Source organism: Oncorhynchus clarkii, chromosome 29 (assembly GCF_045791955.1).
Source record: "Oncorhynchus clarkii lewisi isolate Uvic-CL-2024 chromosome 29, UVic_Ocla_1.0, whole genome shotgun sequence".
Taxonomy (NCBI): domain Eukaryota; kingdom Metazoa; phylum Chordata; class Actinopteri; order Salmoniformes; family Salmonidae; genus Oncorhynchus; species Oncorhynchus clarkii.
Window position 1 is genome coordinate 15,506,964 of NC_092175.1, and position 27,127 is coordinate 15,534,090.

The 27,127-nt window shown below is 45.1% G+C and overlaps 1 protein-coding gene across 3 annotated transcripts; it reads left to right on the forward strand.

The window, feature by feature from the left end:
* Positions 1-237: 237 nt before the first annotated feature.
* LOC139388447 (trithorax group protein osa-like) lies at positions 238-5,740 on the forward strand. 3 transcript variants are annotated; one of them, XM_071135109.1, is made up of 6 exons: positions 238-424; positions 2,408-2,555; positions 2,684-2,736; positions 2,991-3,088; positions 3,308-3,476; positions 3,796-5,740. In XM_071135109.1, exons 2-6 carry the CDS (start codon positions 2,417-2,419, stop codon positions 5,215-5,217), a joined length of 1,881 nt encoding a protein of 626 aa, XP_070991210.1. In that variant the 5' UTR covers positions 238-424; positions 2,408-2,416; the 3' UTR covers positions 5,218-5,740. The 3 variants fall into 3 exon arrangements, with proteins under 3 accessions (XP_070991210.1, XP_070991209.1, XP_070991211.1); XM_071135108.1 differs by lacking the exon at positions 238-424 and adding an exon at positions 495-577; XM_071135110.1 differs by lacking the exon at positions 238-424 and adding an exon at positions 938-946.
* The last annotated feature ends 21,387 nt before the right edge of the window (positions 5,741-27,127 follow it).

A 27,127-nucleotide genomic window follows, 5' to 3' on the forward strand; every position in this document is an offset into this window, starting at 1 on the left:
GCATGACTGAATTGCTGTCATCACCACCAATGGTGAACAAAAGACCTTTCTCTCAGCAATTTTTTTTTTTAAATGTCCTACCTAATTCTGTGGACTATTCTGATGCCAAGCCTTTGACATTCTACCATGAACAGGTTTGACTGGTCTGACTTCCAACACATAGCAGGAAGAAGTCTGGGAATTCACCTCCCCAAGAGCGTTGGACCTTGGTGTCATTCAGAAGGCACAGGACAGGTGTGTGTTAGTATGTGTGTGTGACAGGGAGAGGTGACAATACTGTGGAAAACAGGAGTGGAGACTGTATTGAAGCTACCAATCTGCAGATATAAAACACTGATCTATAGAGCCTGTGGATGCGCTGCAGCCTGGTGTGGAGGCCTGAGACTGAGACCTAGCCACCTCTATTCTGTCTCTGAAATCACAGGTGAGCACCACTGCTAAATACTCTAGTGTTACTCTAATACAGCTTGGTTGCTGGTTCTGATGTCATCTTGGTTTCTTCCCAATTTCCTAAGTCTTCATAGCCGAGAGGAGGCCCTGATGTGGTCAAATGTTGGAGCTACTGATAATACTCTTGGTACTAATGGTATCTCCATATTCTTGTGTGATTTAGGGTCATATTTCCATTAAATGTCATAATTATTCAATACAAAAAGGGGATATGAAATTTAATTTTGAAAAAATTGGAAGAAACTATTTTCCCTGTTTTAGTTCTGTAATATGTCATTATGTAATAAGTATTATTTAATTTGATTCGCAATCCATAGCGCAACCAGCCATTGGTATGTCAACACACATGGAGTGATGGTGTCGCTCTAGATTGCTCTCAAACTGTCTGGTGTCTCAGAAACAAATTGCTGTTTGTGGTCACATACGCTGAATACAACCTTACAGTGAGAAGCTACAGTGGGTACCGGTACAGAGTCAATGTCACCGGTTAGTCGAGGTAATTGAGGTAATTTGTACATGTAGGTTGAGTTATTAAACTGACTATGCATAGATAATAACAAACTTTAATGAAATAATAAGACAAGCACAATATTTTTACTTTTTATTCACATAGGAAGTAGCCAATGAAGGACCATATACAAATATACAAGACAGATCTCTGAGATTTATAGTAGATTCATCAACGCCTGAAACAGCATAATAAAAAACATGACAGAAACATGAGACACATATTTAAAAAATATATTCTATACTATATAGTGGATCTCAATGACATGTTGAGCAATACAGTAGCCCAAAGATATGTACATGTCTCACAGGACCAAGTGTGAGACTGTGCCATATTCCGTCTCTGACCTTTCTCCACTTTCCTAGCTCGGCAGGGCACATCTGGCACTTATTCAGCTGTCTTTTCAGGAGGGTGAAAAGTTAGAAAAGTATTGTGTATAACATGATTTACCAGTAAGCAAAATAGGGAATAATATTGGGTTTATTTGTTGGATTTCTATTTGCAGTGTGAACGCTTCACCTCACTGAATGCATCCCTAGTCTATGATTGGTCTGTCCTCTCCAATAGAAAACAATACACAACAGTTAAGTAAAAGTATAGGAAACAGTGACTGCATTGATCAAGCCTCTGATCTATGCCGTGACCACAGTCCGCTCAGTGGCAATGTTTGCTGATTGTGACAGCCTGGGTGTTGACACTGGTACCACTGTGCCAGGGACAAACATGGTTGAGTGATCAGTCAAACAACGGATTTAATCGTGATCAGTCAAACAACCTTAGTCATCATCATCAATTAGTTATATTATTTGGGAACACCGATTGGCAGTCAATCAAGAGACTGTGGGCCCTTAAAGACCTGTTGAAATGCATACAGTAGTCAAACATGTCGTTTTATTTGTCCGTTCATCAGTCAAACTCATTGTTTGATTTGCAGTCAAGCCACGGTCAAATATGTTTTATGTGCATTGTAAATATGTTGTGTACAGAATGTGCACAGCTGTATCCGGGCATAAGCGACATGAGTGGTCGCTCCCCGACCCAAAGGAACTCAGTCGGGGTTTCAACTTACTGTTGCAAGTTAGAATAGTAGAATTCGGTTGTCCGTCAGCAGTTCGTCTCCTGTTTTGTTAGTCACGAACAATCACTTGAATAGCCATGTCAGCTGACAATTTTTAGATTGATAAGTTAGTCTAGCCAGTTATCTAAATGTATAAACCCCATGGCAAAATGTGTGGAACTGAAGAAAACTTTCTTTAAAAGATCTCGCTTGGGGACCCACCTGTGTATGTGGTGATAAATGATTGTAAAATACTGTTTGGCTATTATGAAAAATGTTAACTATGAACGTCAATGATGCATGAACAACACGATGCTGTTGTCGTCTTCGGAATAATGTGTAAACGTTGTGGTAATGGTGTGGTTGCGTCGTGTGTGTGTGTGTGTTCACAGGCAGACATCATGGCCCAGGCGCAAGAGGAGAGACCCTCAGAACAGGAGAAAGAGATGGGAGAGGAGACCTTCCTCAAAGACCTCTATCTGTACATGAAGAAGAGAGATACACCCATAGAGAGAATACCACACCTGGGCTTCAAACAAAGTGAGTGTACTGCACGCAGAGAAACATAGGCGCGCGCACACACACTGCGTGCACTCACACAGAGCAATTGTTGACATCTCTCAGACAATGTATAGCTGATATTCTGTATATTTGTTCTTTGTTTCTAGTCGATCTGTTCATGATGTACAAGACTGTGAAAAGCATGGGCGGCTACCTCCAGGTAAAACAATGTCAATCATTTCCAACGCGTATTAGGTTTCAGTTTTTTGATTTAAAATAGGTGGGAGCAATTCATGTTGCAAGTCAAACCCCAGAGTTCACCGAACATCCTGAAAAGTTGTACTTAAAAGGAAACGTTCCTCATCAACCCTCTCACCAGTTTTAGAACTATTGTAATGGGGCCACATTCCATGTATGTTTTTGTTACAATGTACACAACGACACCATGTTAAAATTAACCTGAATTTCTACCAGGTAACGACCCAGCAGCAGTGGAAGCAAGTATACAACACCCTGGGAGGAAACCCCAGAAGCACCAGTGCAGCCACCTGCACCCGTAGACACTATGAGAAGTATGTCAAAGAAAATGTATCATACATCTTATATGTATGTGTGCTTGCGTGTATGTGTGCGTAAACGTGTGCGGTTGTGCTCGCATGTCTTTGACACAGATATTTTGAATACTACCAGGTAGAGACTCTCAATACAGTATACGTGTGTAAGTCAGTGATGTGTGTGCGTGGCATGTTTTAATTGGTGCAGTTTCAAAAATGGCCTTTGTGTTGTCGTAGGCTGCTTCTGGCATATGAGTGTCATGTAAGAGGAGAAAACTACATGGAGGTCCTGCCACGGCACCAGCAGAAGCGTTTACATTACAGTAGTCTCAGTGAGGAGGAAGAGTGCCCCAGGACAGCCAAACGTAGCATGACATATGGCGCTCTACAGACTTCCCAGCAACAGGTACACTAACAAGCAAACATACACACACCCATAAGCATGTACACACACAGATGAAGACAAAGACACAAAGGCTGCGTTTACAGAGGCAGCCCAATTCAGATTTTTTTTACCCACTAATTGTTCTTTTGACTAATCACATCAGATCTTTTCACATTAGATCTTTTTCAGAGCTGATTTGATTCGTCAAAAGACCAATTAGTGAAAAAAAAGAATTGGGCTCTGTAAACGCAGCCATACACACTAAGACACATATGCACGCACACACACACACACATTTAAATGAATTGACTGACTCATCATTGGTATTTTCTCCTCTCAGAACCCCCATCATTTCCTGACAGACTCCAGAGTGAGGATCATCCCTATGCCTGCACACTACCATCCAAACTATCACCACCCTAGCCACCCCGCTCTGCCCCCCTATGTCCACCCACCTCTGACCCCCAGCAGCCACCCCAGACCCCAACCCCCATATCTCCCCTCCCCTCAAGGGCAGACAGAAAGGGCCAAGCAGCCTCTGGAGCGCTTGCGCCTCCTGGCCAACCGGTACATGTGCTCCTCAGACTGGAATGAGCCACTCAACCTCAGTTGCAAGAAATCTTGCCTAGAGTCAGGCGGTCAGCCTGCTTCGTCCTTTGCCCCTCCTCCCTCCAACAAAACCCCAAAGTTTTTGAATACGCCCTCGCCGCTTTACCCCACCAAGGAGATGGCTAAAGAAGAGGGCTGTGAGACGCCGGAGGGGAAGTCACCCCCCGAGAGATGCTACCTCTACCCCTTGGCAACCAGAGATGGCTATGTCATCGACCTCACTTCCTCCTCTGGCGGTTCCTCCCGCAGCCCGACTCCAGCCTCCAGCCCAGGCATGAAGACAGAGTCCCCCATTTCCTGCCCACTGCAGAGTCACAAGGCCAGCACCCCCTCCATGGTCCACGTCCCTAGACCCCTGAAGAGAGAATACCCAGATTGGCCCAGGGGGGAGAGGGGAGAAAGCCCCAAGCACAGTCCGGGGCCTCTCAATCTCAGCTGCGCTCTGCCCAGCCCCCCCAGAGAGACAGGGGGAAGGATGGAGATCCAGATCCCGCTGGCGCTTCTCCAAGACTGGATAAAAGGAGGCCTGCTATGTGGGCCTGCTGGTTCACGGCCTGGGGCTCCATCCCTGCAGGGTCCAACACCACCAGAGCCAAGGGAGAGGACACAGACCAGAACCGACATCTCCCTCACCATGGCGAACCATGCTGACCAGGTCTTCCACAGCCCTCACAGAGACCAGGATAGGAGCTCTGGGTACCTGAGGGAGAGGAGTCTGGAGAGGTACAGGAACCTGCCTAGCCACACCACCACCTCCCCTACTTCCAGTCACCGCCACCCCATGGCGCCATACCAGATCTCCAGCTACAAGGCTCAGCTATCAGGGAACACCCTACGTAACCCGGCCAGCAGGGACTTGTACCCCTGGGAGAAACAGGAGAACACCAGGAGGCCCTACCACCCAAGTCCCATGCACCCCCATGATCTACGGGACAGAGCCCAGCCAATCCCCTTGAAGATCCACCCCAGCAGTCAGTCTCTGGAGCAGGATGATGTAGGCCCCACATCCCTAGCCTGTAGTACAGAAACATCCCAGGGAATGGTGGAAAACTCTAGGAAGGCTTTGATGGTGGACCCCTCATCTTCCTCTCTAATACCACTGACAACTGAGGAGTTCATGAAGTTAAAGAGGCTCATCTCAAGCTCCTCGTGAACAGAATGCAACAAGCCAACACTCCTGCTAAATTACAGAAAACAAGATGCACTCTGGGAAAAAGATGTAACATGTCAATGTTGACATTGGACGCTTGGAAAAGCACGCATTACTGTACATACAATATTGCATAGAGAAATGCCCTGACACAACAAATATACATGTATATAGAGCACTGTTTCAGTTATAAGACACAGTTCAAAGGGCATTGTAGCACTTTTGAAATACTACAGAACATGAATTGTCTTTTAATATTCTGTGTTTTTACCCTTTGAAGCTTGCTAACAATTTATTATGCACTGGAGTGAAGTTATTATCCAAAAATGAATTATTGTTGTGCCTTCATCTCTGGGATTTGTTTTGAACATGAAGTAGCATTTTGAAATAAATATTTTTTAAAGTTTATTAATAGTCACGAAACTACAGGTTTACCACGTAGACAGCAAAGGTACATTTTGTGGGTGTTGAGAATTGTGAGCCATACTGTTTTGAGGAGGAACAATTACAGTATATACAAATAAAATGTCAAAGAAAAGTTTTATTATGAAAATGTGAATGTTTTTATATACACTGAGTGTACAAAACAAATTACTGACCAGGTGAATTCAGGTGAAAGCTATGGTCCCTTTTTGATGTCACTTGTTAAATCAGTGTAGATGAAGAGGAGACAGTTAAAGGAATTTTAAGCCTTGAGACATGGATTGTGTGCCATTCAGAGGGTGAATGGGCATGACTATATATATATATTTGTAAAACATTATTTTCCTATTCTTATTTTACGACAAGTAATTTTGGCAAATATTTCACACAATAAATATTCTGATCGTTTTTTTCCTTATTTCCTTCTAATCTTGTCAAACCCATAACCAAGGTGGAACTTTGAAACGATCACAACAGCGAGAATGTGTTATTTGTGGCTGTAACATAAATGAGATGCCAGGCAGTGTCAGTGTGAAACCCCACGCTAACTGCAGTATATTCCTCAGAAACATGTCTGTACAGCAGCACCTGTCTGTTGACTTTGGACCGGAGCTTGTTTTGCCAGATGCGTAATTCCATAGGGTTTATTTTACATGAAATGTATAATTGCGTGTTTAACAGGACATAGCCTTAAACACAGGTTCCCCTGAATGAAAAGGGAGAGAATAAATAATAATTATATTCCTAAAAAAAAAACACATGTCAACTGACACATAACTGCACCAATTTAAAAGGTTTTGCTGAGTTACAGGTAAGGAAATCAGTCAATTGAAATAAATTCATTAGGCCCTAGACTATGGATGTCACATGACTGGGCAGGGGCGCAGCCATGGGTCCACCCACCTGGCAGCCAGGCCCAGACAATCAGAATTTGTTTTTCCCAACAAGAGCTTTAGAGACAGAAATTACCCTCAGAAAAAAATATTTTTGTACAGATGGAACATTTGAGATCTTTTATTTCAGCTCATGAAACATGGTACCGACACTTTACATGTTGTGTTTATATTTTTGTTCAATATATTAACCCTCATACTACAAACATATTTTACATACACGGATTACCAACTGGGGTCATTATGACCCTGATAAGAAACTATTGGAAAAAGCAACAATCACAGCAAAAGAGAAACTTAGTTTTTTTTAAACATTGGACATGTAAATAATGTTATCTGAAATAGAAAAATAACCAAAACAGATTTATTTTATAGTTAAATTATTATTTAGCATATATTGTTCAATAAAAATATGCATTTTTCCCTTAAATGTGCAGCCCACATTAGTACTAAAGTTGATTTACCATCAGGATTGTATATACAGTAGTATCAGTTAGTTTAGAATCTTGAAGTAAATATTGTTTTCATATTTGTGGTAAAAACAGCTGCAATTTAAAGGGGCTGTACACCAAAATGTGAAACATACTGTACTTAATTTAATTGATAAAGCGTTTCACCCACTGATCTGAGAAACCAAAAACATGGCTTAGTTCTCCTTACTCACATACCCCACAGCCAGCATTAGCATCACTGCTAGTGAATCAATGGGATTGGTATATAGAGCCTATGGAAGGGAATACATGTATGGAAGGATGTTTCAAAAAGCAAAGTCACTTCAAATTAAATGTTATAGCAACATAAATTCCATAACAAGTTGAAAACATAGGAATTATGGTCTTTATATAACAGTTTTTTTTTTTGGGGGGGGGGGGTAGAAAACACCAGTACAGCACCACGTGTACATTCAGAGGGTAGCTGGTTTCTGTGTTACAGTTATACCAAGTAGTTACACGACTGACAGACTTATGACCGGTTTTGACTGCAACTAAGCATACATCTAAGTTTGTTTTGAACACGGTCATACGTAGTTATAAGCAGCTAACCAGAGTACATAAGGTGCGCCGTCTATCAGGCAGTGGCGACCCGTCATTCAGGGCAGGAGTTTTGAAACGCACCGATAGAGATATATAAAAACAGTTGAAGTCGGAAGTTTACATACACTTAGGTTGGAGTCATTAAAACTAATTTCTTGTAAACAAACTATAGTTCTGGCAAGTCGGTTGAGACATCTACTTTGTGCCTGACACAAGTAATTTTCCCAATGATTATTTCACTATCACAATTCCAGTGGGTCAGAAGTTTACATACACTAAGTTGACTGTGCCTTTAAACAGCTTGGAGAATTCCAGAAAATTATGTAACGAACCGGCTCAAAGTGCATAACAACAAGGAAACAATGTGGAGATGAGGAATAACAAAATCTATTTATTTAACTAAATGCACTGCTCAAAAAAATAAAAGGAACACTTAAACAACACAATGTAACTCCAAGTCAATCACACTTCTGTGAAATCAAACTGTCCACTTAGGAAGCAACACTGATTGACAATAAATGTCACATGCCGTTGTACAAATGGAATAGACAACAGGTGGAAATTATAGGCAATTAGCAAGACACCCCCAATAAAGGAGTGTTTCTACAGGTGGTGACCACAGACCACTTCTCAGTTCCTATGCTTCCTGGCTGATGTTTTGGTCACTTTTGAATGCTGGCGGTGCTTTCACTCTAGTGGTAGCATGAGATGATGTCTACAACCCACACAAGTGGCTCAGGGAGTGCAGCTCATCCAGGATGGCATATCAATGCGAGCTGTGGCAAGAAGGTTTGCTGTATCTGTCAGCGTAGTGTCCAGAGCATGGAGGCACTACCAGGAGACAGACCAGAACATCAGGGGACGTGGAGGAGGCCGTAGGAGGGCAACAACCCAGCAGCAGGACCGCTACCTCCGCTTTTGTGCAAGGAGGAGCAGGAGGAGCACTGCCAGAGCCCTGCAAAATGACTTCCAGCAGGCCACGAATGTGCATGTGTCATGCTCAAATGGTCAGAAACAGACTCCATGAGGGTGGTATGAGGGCCCGGCGTCCACAGGTGGGGGTTGTGCTTACAGCCCAACACCGTGCAGGACGTTTGATATTTGCCAGAGAACACCAAGATTGGCAAATTCGCCACTGGCGCCCTGTGCTCTTAAAAGATGAAAGCAGGTTCACAGAGCACATGTGACAGACGTGACAGAGTCTGGAGACGCCGTGGAGAACGTTCTGCTGCCTGCAACATCCTCCAGCATGACCGGTTTGGCGGTGGGTCAGTCATGGTGTGGGGTGGCATTTTTTGGGGGGACCGCACAGCCCTCCATGTGCTCGCCAGAGGTAGCCTGACTGCCATTAGGTACCGAGATGAGATCCTCAGACCCCTTGTGAGACCATATGCTGGTGCGGTTGGCCCTGGGTTCCTCCTAATGCAAGACAATGCTAGACCTCAGGTGGCTGGAGTGTGTCAGCAGTTCCTGCAAGAGGAAGGCATTGATGCTATGGACTGGCCCGCCCGTTCCCCAGACCTGAATCCAATTGAGCACATCTGGGACATCATGTCTCGCAACCATCCACCACAAACTGTCGAGGAGTTGGCGGGTGCTTTAGTCCAGGTCTGGGAGGAGATCCCTAAGGAGACCATCCGCCACCTCATCAGGAGCATGCCCAGGCGTTGTAGGGAGGTCATACAGGCACGTGGAGGCCACATACACTACTGAGCCTCATTTTGACTTGTTTTAAGGACATTACATCAAGGTTGGATCAGCCTGTAGTGTGGTTTTCCACTTTAATTTTGAGTGTGACTCCAAATCCAGACCTACATGGGTTGATAAATTCGATTTCCATTGATAATTTTTGTGTGATTTTGTTGTCAGCAAATTCAACTATGTAAAGAAAAAAGTATTTAATAAGAATATTTAATTCTTTCAGATCTAGGATGTGTTATTTTAGTGTTCCCTTTATTTTTTTGAGCAGTGTACAATTAACAATGGTGTGTGTAGTCAGTAACCAGTTGTGTAAGTGAGTGGTTGCATGCATAAATGTGATAAATGATAGGTGTTGAAATGTGCAAACGCAAACAACCATAAACAGCCCCAACCAAAATCTGTGTCTGCATGGAGAGAGTCTCTTCAATGAATGGGAAAGAGGTGCATTTATTCTGGGACACACCCGAGCCTAGGTGTCCCAATTCGCTGACGACATTCCCGGTTCCGCCCACCAACATCCTATTAAGGAAAACAAGAGCAAAGAGAAAGAATTCGGTAGACAGAGTGGGAGGGCTCTTCCCCTCTGAGCACACCAGATCACAACCAGAGAAATGACAATCACACTGGGCACCACAGAAGAGAGATGAGATATATATGGAGCTTCCCCAAAACCTACAATAACTCAACCCTAGTCTTCGTGCGGATTTGCGGTGGGTAATTACACACTAGCCCGCTGGCAAGGAAATAAACCACCCAGCACGCTAGCAGATTCCCCCAAGTCACGGATGTGCCCCCGAGACAACTGCTCAGTCCACAGACACCACACAAAAATAAACAAAATAACCATGCCCAACATATTCCAAAGTGAAACATGTCACTAAGCCTAACAGAGGAAATCTCTCACTGAGGTACACAGCCAATTATACTCACCTCCTCAAACCAATGTCCCAACAGCGAGTAGAGCAAGAGTCTCCAGCCTGGGCATGGGCCTGGAAACTAACCAATGTACTTTATCCAACGCAGCACACAACGAACTATCCACTGCAGTTGCAAGTTTCCCAAACAAACAAAGGCAACCAGTACTGGGCACCAAACATTACATCTCAAACAAGCTGTAACAAAAGATGCAAACAACGCACGTACAGAGTTTAACATTAACTCCAAGTTCTCTCCCAAACACAACACACATACTAGTAAGCCAAATGACACGAGTAGTAGTCCTTCATAATGCAACAAAGTGCTATCCGCCAAAATGTCTAGGAACCAAGCTTACCCCACTTGTCACGAACCGGATCAAAGTGCGTAACAAAAAAAGGAAACGTGGAGATATAGAATAACAAAATATATTTTAACTAAAGTAACCAAAATATAATTAACAATGGTGTGAGCAGTCAGTAATATAAGGGAGAGGTTGCGTACATAAATGTGATAATGAGGGGTGTTGAACGGTGCAGACGCAAACAACCGAAAACAGCCACAACCGAAATCTGTGTCTAAACGGAGAGCATCTCCTTAATGAATGGGGAAGAGGTGCATTTATCCTGGGAGACACCCGAGCCCAGGTGTGTCCCATTTCGCTGACGACCCTCCCGGCTCCGCCCACCGACAACCTATTAAGGAAAACAAGAGCAAAGAGAAAGAATTCGGCAGACAGAGTGGAAGGGTTGTCATAATGTCATGACTTTAGAAGCTTCTGATGGGCTAATTGACATCATGTGAGTCAATTTGAGATGTACCTGTGGATGTATTTCAAGGCATACCTTCAAACTCAGTGCCTCTTTGCTTGACATCATGGGAAAATCAAAAGAAATCAGCCAAGACCTCAGAAAAAATATTGTAGACCTACACAAGTCTGGTTCATCCTTGGGAGCAATTTCCAAATGCCTGAAGGTACCACGTTCATCTGTACAAACAACAGTACGCAAGTATAAACACCATGGGACCACGCAGCCGTCATAACGCTCAGGGAGGAGACGCATTCTGTCTCCTAGAGATGAATGTACTTTGGTGCAAAAAGTGCAAATCAATCCCAGAACAACAGCAAGGACCTTGTGAAGATGCTGGAGGAAACCGGTACAAAAGTACCACAGTAAAACGAGTCCTATATCGACATAACCTGAAAGGCCGCTCAGCAAGGAGGAAGCCACTGTTCCAAAACCGCAAATAAAAAAAGCCAGACTACGGTTTGCAACTGCACATGGGGACAAAGATTGTACTTTTTGGATAAATGTCCTCTGGTCAGATGAAACAAAAATAGAACTGTTTGGCTATAATGACCATTGTTATGTTTGGAGGAAAAAGGGGGAGGCTTGCAAGCCGAACAACACCATCCCAACCGTGAAGCCCGGGTGTGGCAGCATCATGATGTGGGGGTGCTTTGCTGCAGCAGGGACTGGTGCACTTCACAAAATAGATGGCATCATGATAAGGAAAAGTATGTGGATATATTGAAGCAACATGTCAAGACATCAGTCAGGAAGTTAAAGCTTGGTCGCAAATGGGTCTTCCAAATGGACAATAACCTGAAGCATACGTCCAAAGTTGTGGCAAAATGGCTTAAGGACAACAAAGTCAAGGTATTGGAGTGGCCATCACAAAGCCCTGACCTCAATCCTATAGAAAATTAGTAGGCAGAACTAAAAAAGTGTGTGTGAGCAAGGAGGCCTACAAACCTGACTCAGTTACACCAGCTCTGTCAGGAAGAATGGGCCAAAATTCACTCAACTTATTCTGGGAAGCTTGTGGATTGCTACCCAAAATGTTTGACCCAAGTTAAACCATTTAAAGGCAATGCTACCAAATACTAATTGAGTGTATGTAAACTTCTGACCCACTGGGAATGTGATGAAAGAAATAAAAGCTGAAATAAATCATTCTCTCTACTATTATTCTGACATTTCACATTCTTAAAATAAAGCGGTGACCTCACCCATTACAACCAGCATGTCCAGAGATACAACCTCTCTCATCATCACCCAGTGCCTGGGCTTACCTCCGCTGTACCCGCACCCCACCATACCCCTGTTTGCGCATTATGCCCTGAATATATTCTACCATGCCCAGAAACCTGCTCCTCTTATTCTCTGTCCCCAACGCCCTAGGCGACCAGTTTTGATAGCCTTCAGCCGCACCCTCATACTACTCCTTCTCTGTTCCGCGGGTGATGTGGAGGTAAACCCAGGCCCTGCATGTCCCCAGGCACCCTCATTTGTTGACTTCTGTGATCGAAAAAGCCTTGGTTTCATGCATGTCAACATCAAAAGCCTTCTCCCTAAGTTTGTCTTACTCACTGCTCTAGCACACTCTGCTAACCCTGATGTCCTTGCCGTGTCTGAATCCTGGCTCAGGAAGGCCACCAAAAATTCTGAGATTTCCATACCCAACTATAACATCTTCCGTCAAGATAGAACTGCCAAAGGGGGAGGAGTTGCAGTCTACTGCAGAGATAGCCTGCAAAGTAATGTCATACTTTCCAGGTCCATACCCAAACAGTTCGAACTACTAATTTTGAAAATTACTCTCTCCAGAAATAAGTCTCTCACTGTTGCCGCCTGCTACCGACCCCCCTCAGCTCCCAGCTGTGCCCTGGACACCATTTGTGAATTGATCGCCCCCCATCTAGCTTCAGAGTTTGTTCTGTTAGGTGACCTAAACTGGGATATGCTTAACACCCCGGCAGTCCTACAATCTAAGCTAGATGCCCTCAATCTCACTCAAATCATCAAGGAACCCACCAGGTACAACCCTAACTCTGTAAACAAGGGCACCCTCATAGACGTCATCCTGACCAACTGGCCCTCCAAATACACCTCCGCTGTCTTCAACCAGGATCTCAGCGATCACTGCCTCATTGCCTGTATCCGCTACGGAGCCGCAGTCAAACGACCACCCCTCATCACTGTCAAACGCTCCCTAAAACACTTCTGTGAGCAGGCCTTTCTAATCGACCTGGCCCGGGTATTCTGGAAGGACATTGACCTCATCCCGTCAGTTGAGGATGCCTGGTCTTTCTTTAAAAGTAACTTCCTCACCATTTTAGATAAGCATGCAGAACTAAGAACAGATATAGCCCCTGGTTCACTCCAGACCTGACTGCCCTCGACCAGCACAAAAACATCCTGTGGCGGACTGCACTAACATCGAATAGTCCCCGCGATATGCAACTGTTCAGGGAAGTCAGGAACCAATACACACAGTCAGTCAGGAAAGCTAAAGCCAACTTCTTCAGGCAGAAGTTTGCATCCCGTAGCTCCAACTCCAAAAAGTTCTGGGACACTGTGAAGTCCATGGAGAACAAGAGCACCTCCTCCCAGCTGCCCACTGCACTGAGGCTAGGTAACACGGTCACCACCGATAAATCCATGATTATCGAAAACTTCAACAAGCATTTCTCAACGGCTGGCCATGCCTTCCGCCTGGCTACTCCAACCTCGGCCAACAGCTCCCCCCCCCCCCGCAGCTACTCGCCCAAGCCTCTCCAGGTTCTCCTTTACCCAAATCCAGATAGCAGATGTTCTGAAAGAGCTGCAAAACCTGGACCCGTACAAATCAGCTGGGCTTGACAATCTGGACCCTCTATTCCTGAAACTATCCGCCGCCATTGTCGCAACCCCTATTACCAGCCTGTTCAACCTCTCTTTCATATCGTCTGAGATCCCCAAGGATTGGAAAGCTGCCGCAGTCATCCCCCTCTTCAAAGGGGGCGACACCCTGGACCCAAACTGTTACAGACCTATATCCATCCTGCCCTGCCTATCTAAGGTCTTCGAAAGCCAAGTCAACAAACAGGTCACTGACCATCTCGAATCCCACCGTACCTTCTCCGCTGTGCAATCTGGTTTCCGAGCCGGTCACAGGTGTACCTCAGCCACGCTCAAGGTACTAAATGATATCATAACCGCCATCGATAAAAGACAGTACTGTGCAGCCGTCTTCATAGACCTTGCCAAGGCTTTCGACTCTGTCAATCACCGTATTCTTATCGGCAGACTCAGTAGCCTCGGTTTTTCGGATGACTGCCTTGCCTGGTTCACCAATTACTTTGCAGACAGAGTTCAGTGTGTCAAATCGGAGGGCATGCTGTCCGGTCCTCTGGCAGTCTCTATGGGGGTGCCACAGGGTTCAATTCTCGGGCCGACTCTTTTCTCTGTATATATCAATGATGTTTCTCATGCTGCGGGCGATTCCCTGATCCACCTCTACGCAGACGACACCATTCTATATACTTCCGGCCCGTCCTTGGACACTGTGCTATCTAACCTCCAAACGAGCTTCAATGCCATACAGCACTCCTTCCGTGGCCTCCAACTGCTCTTAAACGCTAGTAAAACCAAATGCATGCTTTTCAACCGTTCGCTGCCTGCACCCGCACGCCTGACCAGCATCACCACCCTGGATGGTTCCGACCTTGAATATGTGGACATCTATAAGTACCTAGGTGTCTGGCTAGACTCTAAACTCTCCTTCCAGACCCATATCAAACATCTCCAATCGAAAATCAAATCAAGAGTCGGCTTTCTATTCCGCAACAAAGCCTCCTTCACTCACGCCGCCAAACTTACCCTAGTAAAACTGACTATCCTACCGATCCTCGACTTCGGCGATGTCATCTACAAAATTGCTTCCAACACTCTACTCAGCAAACTGGATGCAGTTTATCACAGTGCCATCCGTTTTGTCACTAAAGCACCTTATACCACCCACCACTGCGACTTGTATGCTCTAGTCGGCTGGCCCTCGATACATATTCGTCGCCAGACCCACTGGCTCCAGGTCATCTACAAGTCCATGCTAGGTAAAGCTCCGCCTTATCTCAGTTCACTGGTTACGATGGCAACACCCATCCGTAGCACGCGCTCCAGCAGGTGTATCTCACTGATCATCCCTAAAGCCAACACCTCATTTGGCCGCCTTTCGTTCCAGTTCTCTGCTGCCTGTGACTGGAACGAATTGCAAAAATCGCTGAAGTTGGAGACTTTTATCTCCCTCACCAACTTCAAACATCTGCTATCTGAGCAGCTAACCGATCGCTGCAGCTGTACATAGTCTATTGGTAAATAGCCCACCCATTTTCACCTACCTCATCCCCATACTGTTTTTATTTTATTTATTTTTCTGCTCTTTTGCACACCAATATCTCTACCTGTACATAACCATCTGATCATTTATCACTCCAGTGTTAATCTGCATAATTGTAATTATTTGCCTACCTTCTCATGCCTTTTGCACACAATGTATATATAGACTCCCCTTTTTTCTACTGTGTTATTGACTTGTTAATTGTTTACTCCATGTGTAACTCTGTGTTGTCTGTTCACACTGCTATGCCTTATCTTGGCCAGGTCGCAGTTGCAAATGAGAACTTGTTCTCAACTAGCCTACCTGGTTAAATAAAGGTGAAATAAATAAAAAATAATAAAAAAAATCCTAATCCGAATTTTTAATAGGATTAAATGTCAGGAATTGTGAAAAACTGAGTTTAAATGTATTTGGCTGAGGTGTATGTAAACTTCTGACTTCAACTGTATTTATTTACACACTTATTTTTAAAGAAAATCTCATTTGTCTATTAAAATAACATCAAATTGATCAGAAATACAGTGTAGACAATGTTAATGTTGAAAATGACTTTTGTAGCTGGAAACGGCTGATTTTTAATGGAATATCTACATAGGTGTACAGAGGCCCATTATCAGCAACCATCACTCCTGTGTTCCAATGGCACGTTGTGTTAGCTAATCCAAGTTTATCATTTTAAAAGGCTAATTGATCATTAGAAAACCTTTTTGCAATTATGTTAGCAAAGCTGAAAACTGTTGTTCTAATTAAAGAAGCAATAAAACTGTCCTTCTTTAGACAAGTTGATTATCTGGAGCATCAGCATTTGTGGGTTCGATTACAGGCTCACAATGGCCAGAAACCAAGAACTTTCTTCTGAAATTCGTCAGCCTGTTATTGTTCTGAGAAATGAAGGCAATTCCATGCGAGAAATTGCTAAGAAACTGAAGATCTCGTACAACACTGTGTACTACTCCCTTCACAGAACAGCTCAAACTGTCTCTAACCAGAATATAAAGAGGAGTGGGAAGCCTCAGTGCACAACTGAGCAAGAGGACAAGTACATGAGAGTGTCTAGTTTGAAAAACAGACACCTCACAAGTCCTCAACTGGCAGCTTCACTAAATAGTACCTGCAAAACACCAGTCTCAATGTCAATAGTGAAGAGGCAACTCCGGGATGATGGCCATCTAGGCAGAGTTGCAAAGAAAAAGCCATCTCAGACTGGCCAATAAAAATAAAAAATTAAGATGGGCAAAAGAACACAGACATTGGACAGAGGAAGATTGGAAAAAAGTGTTATGGACAGACAAATCTAAGTTAGAGGTGTTCGGATCACAAAGAAGAACATTCGTGAGACCCAGAAAAAATAGAGGAGTGCTTGATGCCATCTGTCAAGCATGGTGGAGGCAATGTGATGGTCTGGGGGTGCTTTGGTGTTGGTAAAGTGGGAGATTTGTACAGGGTAAAAGGGATCTTGAAGAAGGAAGGCTATCACTACATTTTGCACCGCCATGCCATACCCTGTGGACGACACTTAATTTGAGCCAATTTCCTCCTACAACAGGACAATGACACAAAGCACAGTTCTAAACTATGCAATAACTATTTAGGGAAGAAGCAGCCACAGTCATCTGGTATTCTGTCTGTAATGGAGTGGCCAGCACAGTCACCGGATCTCAACTCTATTGAGCTGTTGTGGGAGCAGATCCAAGCCAATCCAACTTGTGAGAGATGCTTCAGATTACCTCAACAAATTGACAACTAGAATGCCAAAGGTCTGCAAGGCTGCAATTGCTGCAAATAGAAGATTATTTGACAAAAGCAAAGTTTGAAGGACACAATTGTTATTTAAATAAAAAATTGTCAACGTCTTGACTATATTTCCTATTCATTTTAAAAGTCATTTAATGTATGTTTTCATGGAAAACAAGGACATTTCTAAGTGACCCCAAACTTTTGAACAGTAGTGAGTATATACATAAAATATATAAAAAAGTACAATATTGGACGGGTACATGTGGATCTATCTATCTTGTCAAAATCACTGATAAAGGTCCCCCTCATCCCTCTGGTGGCATGGATAACTTATTGTTATGTCTCCAGAGAAACCGAAATTAAAATAAACTAACTTTCTATCAAATTACTATTAGCAGAATGTGTTTTTGGTTGGAGTCCAAATAACCCCAAAGGACTTTAATTTAAAAAAAAGTTCATATTGATACAGAAACACTAAACAATGATTTTGCTTTGTTAAGAACAAGTTGATTGACAAAGTCATGAACAATTTGAAGAATTTAATTAAACCACCTTTGGGCTATGATCAGAAATGTGTCTCTGGGGTCAAAATGTCCACAGTCAGTAGAAACCATCAAGCCTGTAAATAATCCAACTTTCTGCTGTTTGTTGTGTTTTGTCTGACATCTTTTGTTTACCACAGGGTCATTGTCCATGGTGAGAGGAATGCAATGGGGGTATGGTGGTGTCCTTACCATGCTAAGAGATAGCGATTAGATGTTCTTTCCTGGTTAGATAGCCACTGTGACATCAGCATTGATGATTGACCAATGAAATGATGTGACTAACATGATATAGTCCTTGTCGCACACAAAGGTTGGAACCGGATCAGGGAAAACAACTGAAAACCGGAAAATAACTCAATTATTTGAGGAACAGAATCCAGAACCAGAACCAACACCATAGTACCCTCCAAGCTCATCACTAAGCTCGGGGGCCTGGGTCTGAACCCCGCCCTGTGCAACTGGATCCTGGACTACCTGACGGGCCGCCCCCAGGTGATGAAGGTAGGAAACAACACTTCCACTTTGCTGATCCTCAACATTGGGACCCCACAAGGGTGAGTACTCAGCCCCCTCCTGCACGCCTTCAACTCAATCATTACGTTTGCAGAAAACATAACAGTAGTAGGCCTGATTACCAACAATGACAAGACAGCCTACAGGGAGAAGGTGAGGGCCCTGGGAGTGTGATGCCAGGAAAATAACCTCTCACTCAAAGTCAACAAAATAAAGGAGCTGATCGTGGACTTCAGGAAACAGCAGACGGAGCGCCCAGTTTGCCAGTTTGTCATGCATAACTAGCTAGCTACCAAAAATAGCCACTGCGGAGCTACTGCTAATCAATTAGAAAGCTAAACAAACCCCATGTTACGTTATAGGGACACATGCTAAATTGGCTAGCTAGCTAGATACTATGAAATAATAGCTAAATAGCTAGCTAGCTATTGGATTATAGATTTCAAGATTAGATGAATAATACCATTTACAGAACCAGTCAAAAGTTTGGACACAACTCACAGGGTTATTCTTACATTTTACTATTGTTTACATTATATCATAATAGTGAAGACATCAAAACTATGAAATAACACATATGGAATCATGTAGTAACCAAAAAAGTGTTAAACAAATCTAAATATATTTTATATTTGAGAGACTTCAAGTAGCCACCCGTTGCATTGATGACAACTTGGCATTCTCTCAACCAGCTTCATGAGGTAGTCACCTGGAATGCATTTCAATTAACAGGTGTGCTTTGTTAAAAGTTTATTTGTTTGCGTTTGAGCCAATCAGTTGTGTTGTGACAAGGTAGGGGTGGTATACAGAAGATAGTCCTATTTGGTAAAAGACCAAGTCCATATTATGGCAAGAACACCTAAAATAAGCAAAGAGAAATGACAGTCCATCATTACTTTAAGACATGAAGGTTAGTCAATCCGGAAAATTTCAAGAACTTTTAAAGTTTCTTCAAGTGCAGTCGCAAAAACCATCAAGCACTATGATGAAACTGCCTCTAATGAGGACCGCCAATGGAAAGGAAGATCCAGAGTTACCTCTGCTGCAGAGGATAAATTCATTAGTTACCTGCACCTCAGATTGAAGCCTAAATAAATGCTTCACAGAGTTCAAGTAACAGACACATCTCAACATCAACTCTTCAGAGGAGACAGCGTGAATCAGGCTTTCATGGTCAAATTGCTGCAAATAAACAATTACTAAAGGAGATCAATGGGAAGAATAGACATGCTTGGGCCAAAAAACAGAAGCATTGGACATTAGACCGGTGGAAATCTGTCCTTTGGTCTGATGAGTCCAAATTTGAGATTTCTGGTTCCAACCGCTGCGTCTTTGTGAAATGCACCACAAAGCATGAAGGAGGAGGTGTGATGGTGACACGGTCTTTGCTGGTGACACTGTCTGTGATTTATTCCGAATTCAAGGCACACAGCATTCTGCAGCGACACACCATCCCTGTCATGTATTGTCATATTATGTCTTGTTCCTGTTCTTTCTCTTCACTCCGTCTCCCTCTGCTGGTCGTATTAGGTTACCTTCTCTTCCTCTCCTTCCCCCAGCTGTTCCTCATCTTCTCTAACTACCTCGTTCACCCTTTTCCCACCTGTTCCCTTTTTCCCTCTGATTAGGTCTCTATTTCTCTCTCTGTTCCTGCTTCTGTCTTTGTCAGATTCTCGTTTGAGTTTCTCATGCCAGAACCAAACTATCGTCTCGTTTGCTTCACCCTTGTCCCGTCCTGTCGGAATCTGCCTGTTCATCTGATGCTACGTGTGATCAGGTACCTCTGTCCTCTACGACCCGCGCCTACCCAGAAAGACCAGCAGTCTGTCGCCGCTAACCCAGCTATTCTCCTCTGCTGCTAAGAAGGGGACTCTAACCCAGCTATTCTCCTCTGCTGCTAAGAAGGGGGACTCTTCTGTGAATATCAGAAGGACTTTATGATTCATTTGTCGCCCTCTCTGCGGGTTGTCTATTTTGCCATTATATACATCTGAAGAGGATCTATGTCTTCCCTGTGTTTTGACATTAAAGGACTCTGTTTTTGTTAAACCGCTTTTGGGTCCTCACTCACGTGCATAACAGAAGAATCTGACCAAGAATGGACCCAGCGACTTCGGATCCTCTCCACTCAGCCGTCGAGATCCAGGGAGCGATGCTAGGCAGACACGAGCAGGAATTGTCTGCTGCTCGACATGCCGTTGAGACCCTGGCCGCCCAAGTCTCCGACCTCACAGAACAGATTCACCATCTCCGCCTCGATCCACCGGCCACTTCCAGGGCTTTCGAATCTCCGGAGCCCAGAATCAATAACCCGCCGTGTTACTCTGGGGAGCCCACTGAATGCCGCTTGTTCCTCACCCAGTGTGATATTGTGTTTTCTCTCCAGCCCAACACTTACTCCAGGAGCACAGCTCGTATCGCCTACGTCATATCTCTCCTTACTGGACGGGCTCGTGAGTGGGGCACGGCAATCTGGGAGGCGAGGGCTGAGTGTACTAACCAGTATCAGGACTTTAAGGAGGAGATGATACGGGTTTTTGATCGTTCTGTTTTTGGGGAGGAAGCTTCCAGGGTCCTGTCTTCCCTATGTCAAGGTAATCGATCCATAACAGATTACTCTATTGAGTTTCGCACTCTTGCTGCCTCCAGTGACTGGAACGAGCCGACTTTGCTCGCTCGTTTTCTGGAGGGTCTCCGCGCGGAGGTAAAGGATGAGATTCTCTCCCGGGAGGTTCCTTCCAGCGTGGATTCCTTGATTGAACTCGCTATTCGCATAGAGCGACGGGTTGATCTTCGTCACCGAGCTCGTGGAAAGGAGCTCGCGTTCTCCGTTGCCCCCCTCTCCGCATCAATTCCATCTTCCTCCGCCGGCTCGGGTGCTGAGCCTATGCAGCTGGGGGGTATCCGCATCTCGACTAAGGAGAGGGAACGGAGAATCACCAACCGCCTCTGTCTCTATTGCGGTTCCGCTGGTCATTTTGTCACTTCATGTCCAGTAAAAGCCAGAGCTCATCAGTAAGCGGAGGGCTACTGGTGAGCGCTACTACTCTGGTCTCTCCTTCAAGATCCTGCACTACCTTGTCGGTCCATCTACGCTGGACCGGTTCGTCAGCTTCCTGCAGTGCCTTGATAGACTCTGGGGCGGAGGGCTGTTTTATGGACGAGACCTGGGCTCGGGAACATGACATTCCTCTCAGACAGTTAAGGGAGCCCACGGCCTTGTTCGCTTTGGATGGTAGTTCTCTCCCCAGGATTCAGCGTGAGACGCTACCTTTAACCCTCACTGTCTCTGGTAATCATAGCGAAACCCTTTCTTTTTTAATTTTTCGTTCACCTTTTACACCTGTTGTTTTGGGCCATCCCTGGCTAGTTTGTCATAATCCTTCTATTAATTGGTCTAGTAATTCTATCCTCTCCTGGAACGTCTCTTGTCATGTGAAATGTTTAATGTCTGCTATCCCTCCTGTTTCCTCTGTCTCTTCTTCACAGGAGGAGCCTGGTGATTTGACGGGTGTGCCGGAGGAATATCACGATCTGCGCACGGTGTTCAGTCGGTCCAGGGCCACCTCTCTTCCTCCGCACCGGTCATATGACTGTAGTATTGATCTCCTTCCGGGAACCACTCCCCCCGGGGTAGACTATACTCTCTGTCGGCTCCCGAACGTAAGGCTCTCAAAGATTATTTGTCTGTAGCTCTTGACGCCGGTACCATAGTCCCCTCCTCCTCTCCCGCCGGAGTGGGGTTTTTTTTTGTTAAGAAGAAGGACGGGTCCCTGCGCCCCTGCATAGATTATCGAGGGCTGAATGACATAACAGTGAAGAATCGTTATCCGCTCCCTCTTATGTCTTCAGCCTTCGAGATCCTGCAGGGAGCCAGGTTTTTCACTAAGTTGGACCTTCGTAACGCTTACCATCTCGTGCGCATCAGGGAGGGGGACGAGTGGAAAACGACGTTTAACACTCCGTTAGGGCACTTTGAATACCGGGTTCTTCCTTTCGGCCTCGCTAACGCTCCAGCTGTCTTTCAGGCATTAGTCAATGACGTCCTGAGAGACATGCTGAACATCTTTGTTTTCGTTTACCTTGACAATATCCTGATTTTTTCACCGTCACTCCAGATTCATGTTCAGCACGTTCGACGTGGCCTCCAGCGCCTTTTAGAGAATTGTCTTTTTGTGAAGGCTGAGAAGTGCACTTTTCATGCCTCCTCCGTCACATTTCTCGGTTCTGTTATTTCTGCTGAAGGCATTAAGATGGATCCCGCTAAGATCCAAGCTGTCATTGATTGGCCCGTTCCTAAGTCACGCGTCGAGCTGCAGCGCTTTCTCGGCTTCGCGAATTTCTATCGTTGTTTCATCCGTAATTTCGGTCAGGTGGCAGCTCCTCTCACAGCCCTTACTTCTGTCAAGACGTGCTTTAAGTGGTCCGTTTCCGCCCAGGGAGCTTTTGATCTCCTCAAGAATCGTTTTACATCCGCACCTATCCTTGTTACACCTGACGTCTCTAGACAGTTCGTTGTCGAGGTTGACGCGTCAGAGGTGGGCGTGGGGGCCATTCTTTCTCAGCGCTCCCTCTCTGACGACAAGGTCCACCCTTGCCTCATCGCCTGTCGCCGTCGGAACGTAACTATGATGTGGGAAACCGCGAACTGCTCGCCATCCGCTTAGCCCTAGGCGAATGGCGACAGTGGTTGGAGGGGGCGAAGGTTCCTTTTGTCGTTTGGACTGACCATAGGAACCTTGAGTACATCCGTTCTGCCAAACGACTTAGTGCGCGTCAGGCTCGTTGGGGCGCTGTTTTTCGCTCGTTTCGAGTTCGTAAATTCTTATCGTCCGGGCTCTAAGAACACCAAGCCTGATGCTTTATCTCGTCTCTTCAGTTCTTCAGTAGCCTCCACTCACCCCGAGGGGATTCTCCCTGAGGGGCGTGTTGTCGGGTTGACTGTCTGGGGAATTGAGAGGCAGGTAAAGCAAGCACTCACTCACACTCATTCGCCGCGCGCTTGTCCTAGGAACCTTCTTTTCGTTCCCGTTCCTACTCGTCTGGCCGTTCTTCAGTGGGCTCACTCTGCCAAGTTAGCCGGCCACCCCGGCGTTCGGGGTACGCTTGCTTCCATTCGCCAGCGTTTTTGGTGGCCCACTCGGGAGCATGACACGCGTCGTTTCGTGGCTGCTTGTTCGGTCTGCGCGCAGACTAAGTCCGGTAACTCCCCTCCTGCCGGCCGTCTCAGACCGCTTCCCATTCCCTCTCGACCGTGGTCTCACATCGCCTTAGATTTTATCACCGGACTGGCTTCGTCAGCGGGGAAGACTGTTATTCTTACGGTTGTCGATAGGTTCTCTAAGGCGGCTCATTTTATTCCCCTCGCTAAGCTCCCTTCTGCTAAAGAAACGGCACAAATCATCATCGAGAATGTTTTCAGAATTCATGGCCTTCCGTCAGACGTCGTTTCGGACAGGGGTCCGCAATTCACGTCTCAATTTTGGAGGGAGTTTTGCCGTTTGATTGGGGCTTCCGTCAGTCTCTCTTCCGGCTTTCACCCCCAGTCTAACGGTCAAGCAGAACGGGCCAATCAGACTATTGGTCGCATCTTACGCAGTCTTTCTTTTCGTAACCCTGCGTCTTGGTCAGAACAGCTCCCCTGGGCAGAATACGCCCACAACTCGCTTCCTTCGTCCTTCGTCCATCTCCTTTTCAGAGTAGCCTCGGGTACCAGCCTCCGCTGTTCTCGTCTCAGTTCGCCGAGTCCAGCGTCCCCTCCGCTCAGGCTTTTGTCCAACGTTGCGAGCGCACCTGGAAGAGGGTCAGGTCTGCACTTTGCCGTTATAGGGCGCAGACTGTGAGAGCCGCCAATAGCGTAGAACTAAGAGTCCTAGATATTGTCGCGGTCAGAGAGTTTGGCTCTCCACTCAGAACCTTCCCCTTAAGACAGCTTCTCGCAAATTGACCCCGCGGTTCATTGGTCCGTTCCGTATTTCTCAGATCATTAATCCTGTCGCAGTGCGACTTCTTCTTCCGCGATATCTTCGTCGCGTCCACCCGGTCTTCCATGTCTCCTGTGTTAAGCCCGTTCTTCGCGCCCCCGCTCGTCTTCCCCCCCCCCCCCCCCCCCCCCCCATCCTTGTCGAGGGCGCACCTATCTACAGGGTCCGTAAGATTTTGGACATGCGTCCTCGGGGCCGTGGTCATCAGTACCTAGTGGATTGGGAGGGGTACGGTCCTGAGGAAAGGAGTTGGGTTCCCTCTCGGGACGTGCTGGACCGTTCGCTGATCGATGATTTCCTCCGTTGCCGCCAGGTTTCCTCCTCGAGTGCGCCAGAAGGCGCTCGGTGAGTGGGGGGGGTACTGTCATGTATCTGTCATGTATACTGTCATATTATGTCTTGTTCCTGTTCTTTCCCTTTACTCCGTCTCCCTCTGCTGGTCGTATTAGGTTACCTTCTCTTCCTCTCCTTCCCCCAGCTGTTCCTCATCTTCTCTAACTACCTCGTTCACCCTTTTCCCACCTGTTCCCTTTTTCCCTCTGATTAGGTCTCTATTTCTCTCTCTGTTCCTGCTTCTGTCTTTGTCAGATTCTCGTTTGAGTTTCTCATGCCAGAACCAAACTATCGTCTCGTTTGCTTCACCCTTGTCCCGTCCTGTCGGAATCTGCCTGTTCATCTGATGCTACGTGTGATCAGGTACCTCTGTCCTCTACGACCCGCGCCTACCCAGAGAGACCAGCAGTCTGCCGCCGCTAACCCAGCTATTCTCCTCTGCTGCTAAGAAGGGGACTCTAACCCAGCTATTCTCCTCTGCTGCTAAGAAGGGGGACTCTTCTGTGAATATCAGAAGGACTTTGATTCATTTGTCGCCCTCTCTGCGGGTTGTCTATTTTGCCATTATATACATCTGAAGAGGATCTATGTCTTCCCTGTGTTTTGACATTAAAGGACTCTGTTTTTGTTAAACCGCTTTTGGGTCCTCACTCACGTGCATAACAATCCCATCTGGTTTGCGCTTAGTGGGACTATAATTTGTTTTTCAACAGGACAATGACCCAAACCACACCTCCAGGCTGTGTAAGGACTATTTGATCAAGGAAAGTGATGGAGTGCTGTATCAGATGAACTGGACTCCACAATTACCTGACCTCAACCCACCTGAGATGGTTTGGGATGAGTTGGACCGCAGTGTGAAGCTAAAGCCACCAACAAGTGTTCAGCATGTTGGGAAACATCTTCAAGACTGTTGGAAAAGCATTCTTCATTAAGCTGGTTGAGAGAATGTCAAGAGTGTGAAAAGCTGTCATCAAGGCAAAGGGTGGCTACTTTGAAGAATGATTGCATATGTGTTATGATTCCATATGTGTTATTTCATAGTTTTATAATGTAAAACATTTTTTAAATAAATAAGCTGTGTCCAAACTTTTGACCAGTACCGTACATCTAGCCAGCTGGTAATTATGCAGCTAAATCTACGTAGTTATTTTGCATCTGCATTACCGCTACAGAGGGTAGTGCGTATGGCCCAGTACCTCACTGCGGCCAAGCTTTTTTATTTTTTTTATTTGACCTTTATTTAACCAGGTAGGCCAGTTGAGAACACCTTTATTTAACCAGGTAGGCCAGTTGAGAACAGGTTCTTATTTACAACTGAGACCTGGCCAAGATAAAGCAAAGCAGTGCGACACAAACGACAACACAGAGTTACACATGGAATAAACAAACATACAGTCAATAACACAACAGAAAAGTCTATATACAGTGTGTGCAAATGAGGTAAGATAAGGGAGGTAAGGCAATAAATAGGCCATAGTGGCAAAATAATTACAATATAGCAATTCAACACTGGAGTAATAGATGTGCAGAAGATAAATGTGCATCCTGCCATCCAGAACCTATAAACTAGGCGGTGTTAGAGGAAAGTCCAAAAAATTGTCAAAGACTCTAGTCACCCAAGTCATAGACTGTTCTCTCTGCTACCGTATGGCAAGCAGTACCAGAGTGCCAAGTCTAGGACCAAAAGGCTCCTCAACATCTTCTACCCCCAAGCCATAAGACTGCTGAACAATTAATCAAAAGGCCACCGGACTATTTACATTGACACCCCTCCCCCTTCATTTTTTTTTACACTGGAATTTGTCTTTCAGCATAAACCTTCTCTCCGCAACCAGTACAAGATGATTGAGCAGGGTTGCCAGGTTAAGCAAACATTTCTAGACCAATGACCTCTCAAAACCAGCCCACAATGCCAGAAAACCTAGCCCCATTTCATTGGGGCTCAGCAAGAGAACAGTTGTCACATTTATCCAATAAACCCTTTTTCCAAAATGTTATCGAGTGAATTAAGAAGGAATATCGGCATAATTTCTAACAACGTAGGCTAAGAAGCTAAATTAGGTTTCTAATCAAAATAAGAATTATTGTGAGTTTAAGAATGTCACAAGAGAAAAGATATTTAGCCCTTAAACTCGCCAGATAATTTTCCATCAATGGGATGTCGATTTAACTTGTTTTGACTGCTATGATTATGAAATAAGACCCAAGGAAATGTGTTATATGGCCAATCGACCATGACTAAGGACTGTTCTTAGGACACAGCCCTCAGCTATGGACAAATACAACAAACCTTCTTAGGTGCCTTATTGCTATTATAAACTGGTTACCAATGTAATTAAAACAGCAAAAGAAAAAGGTTTTGTCATACCCCTGGTACACGGTCTGATATACCATAGGTTTCAACCAATCAGCATTCAGGGCTCCAATCACTCAGTTTATAATTGTAAATAAATCCCTTTTTTCTGGCAATTGTGCCGTTATTATGTGCCAGATGTTAAGACTACAAACCGTTATAAAGTGCCTTCGGAAAGTATTCAGACCCTTTGACTTTTTCCACATTTTGTTATGTTACAGCCATATTCAAACATGGATTCAATTGTATTTTTTCCTCATCAATCTACACACCCCTTAATGACAAAGCAAAAACAGGTTTATTTTATTTGACCGTT

What these genes read in the sequence shown, in the direction of transcription:
- LOC139388447 (XM_071135108.1), top strand. Translation starts at nt 551, where the DNA reads ATGTTGGAGCTACTGATAATACTCTTG. An exon ending in AGCTACTGATAATACTCTTG is followed by an intron (nt 578 to 2,407) that starts GTACTAATGGTA and finishes GTGTGTTCACAG; the next exon opens with GCAGACATCATGGCCCAGGC. An exon ending in ACACCTGGGCTTCAAACAAA is followed by an intron (nt 2,556 to 2,683) that starts GTGAGTGTACTG and finishes CTTTGTTTCTAG; the next exon opens with TCGATCTGTTCATGATGTAC.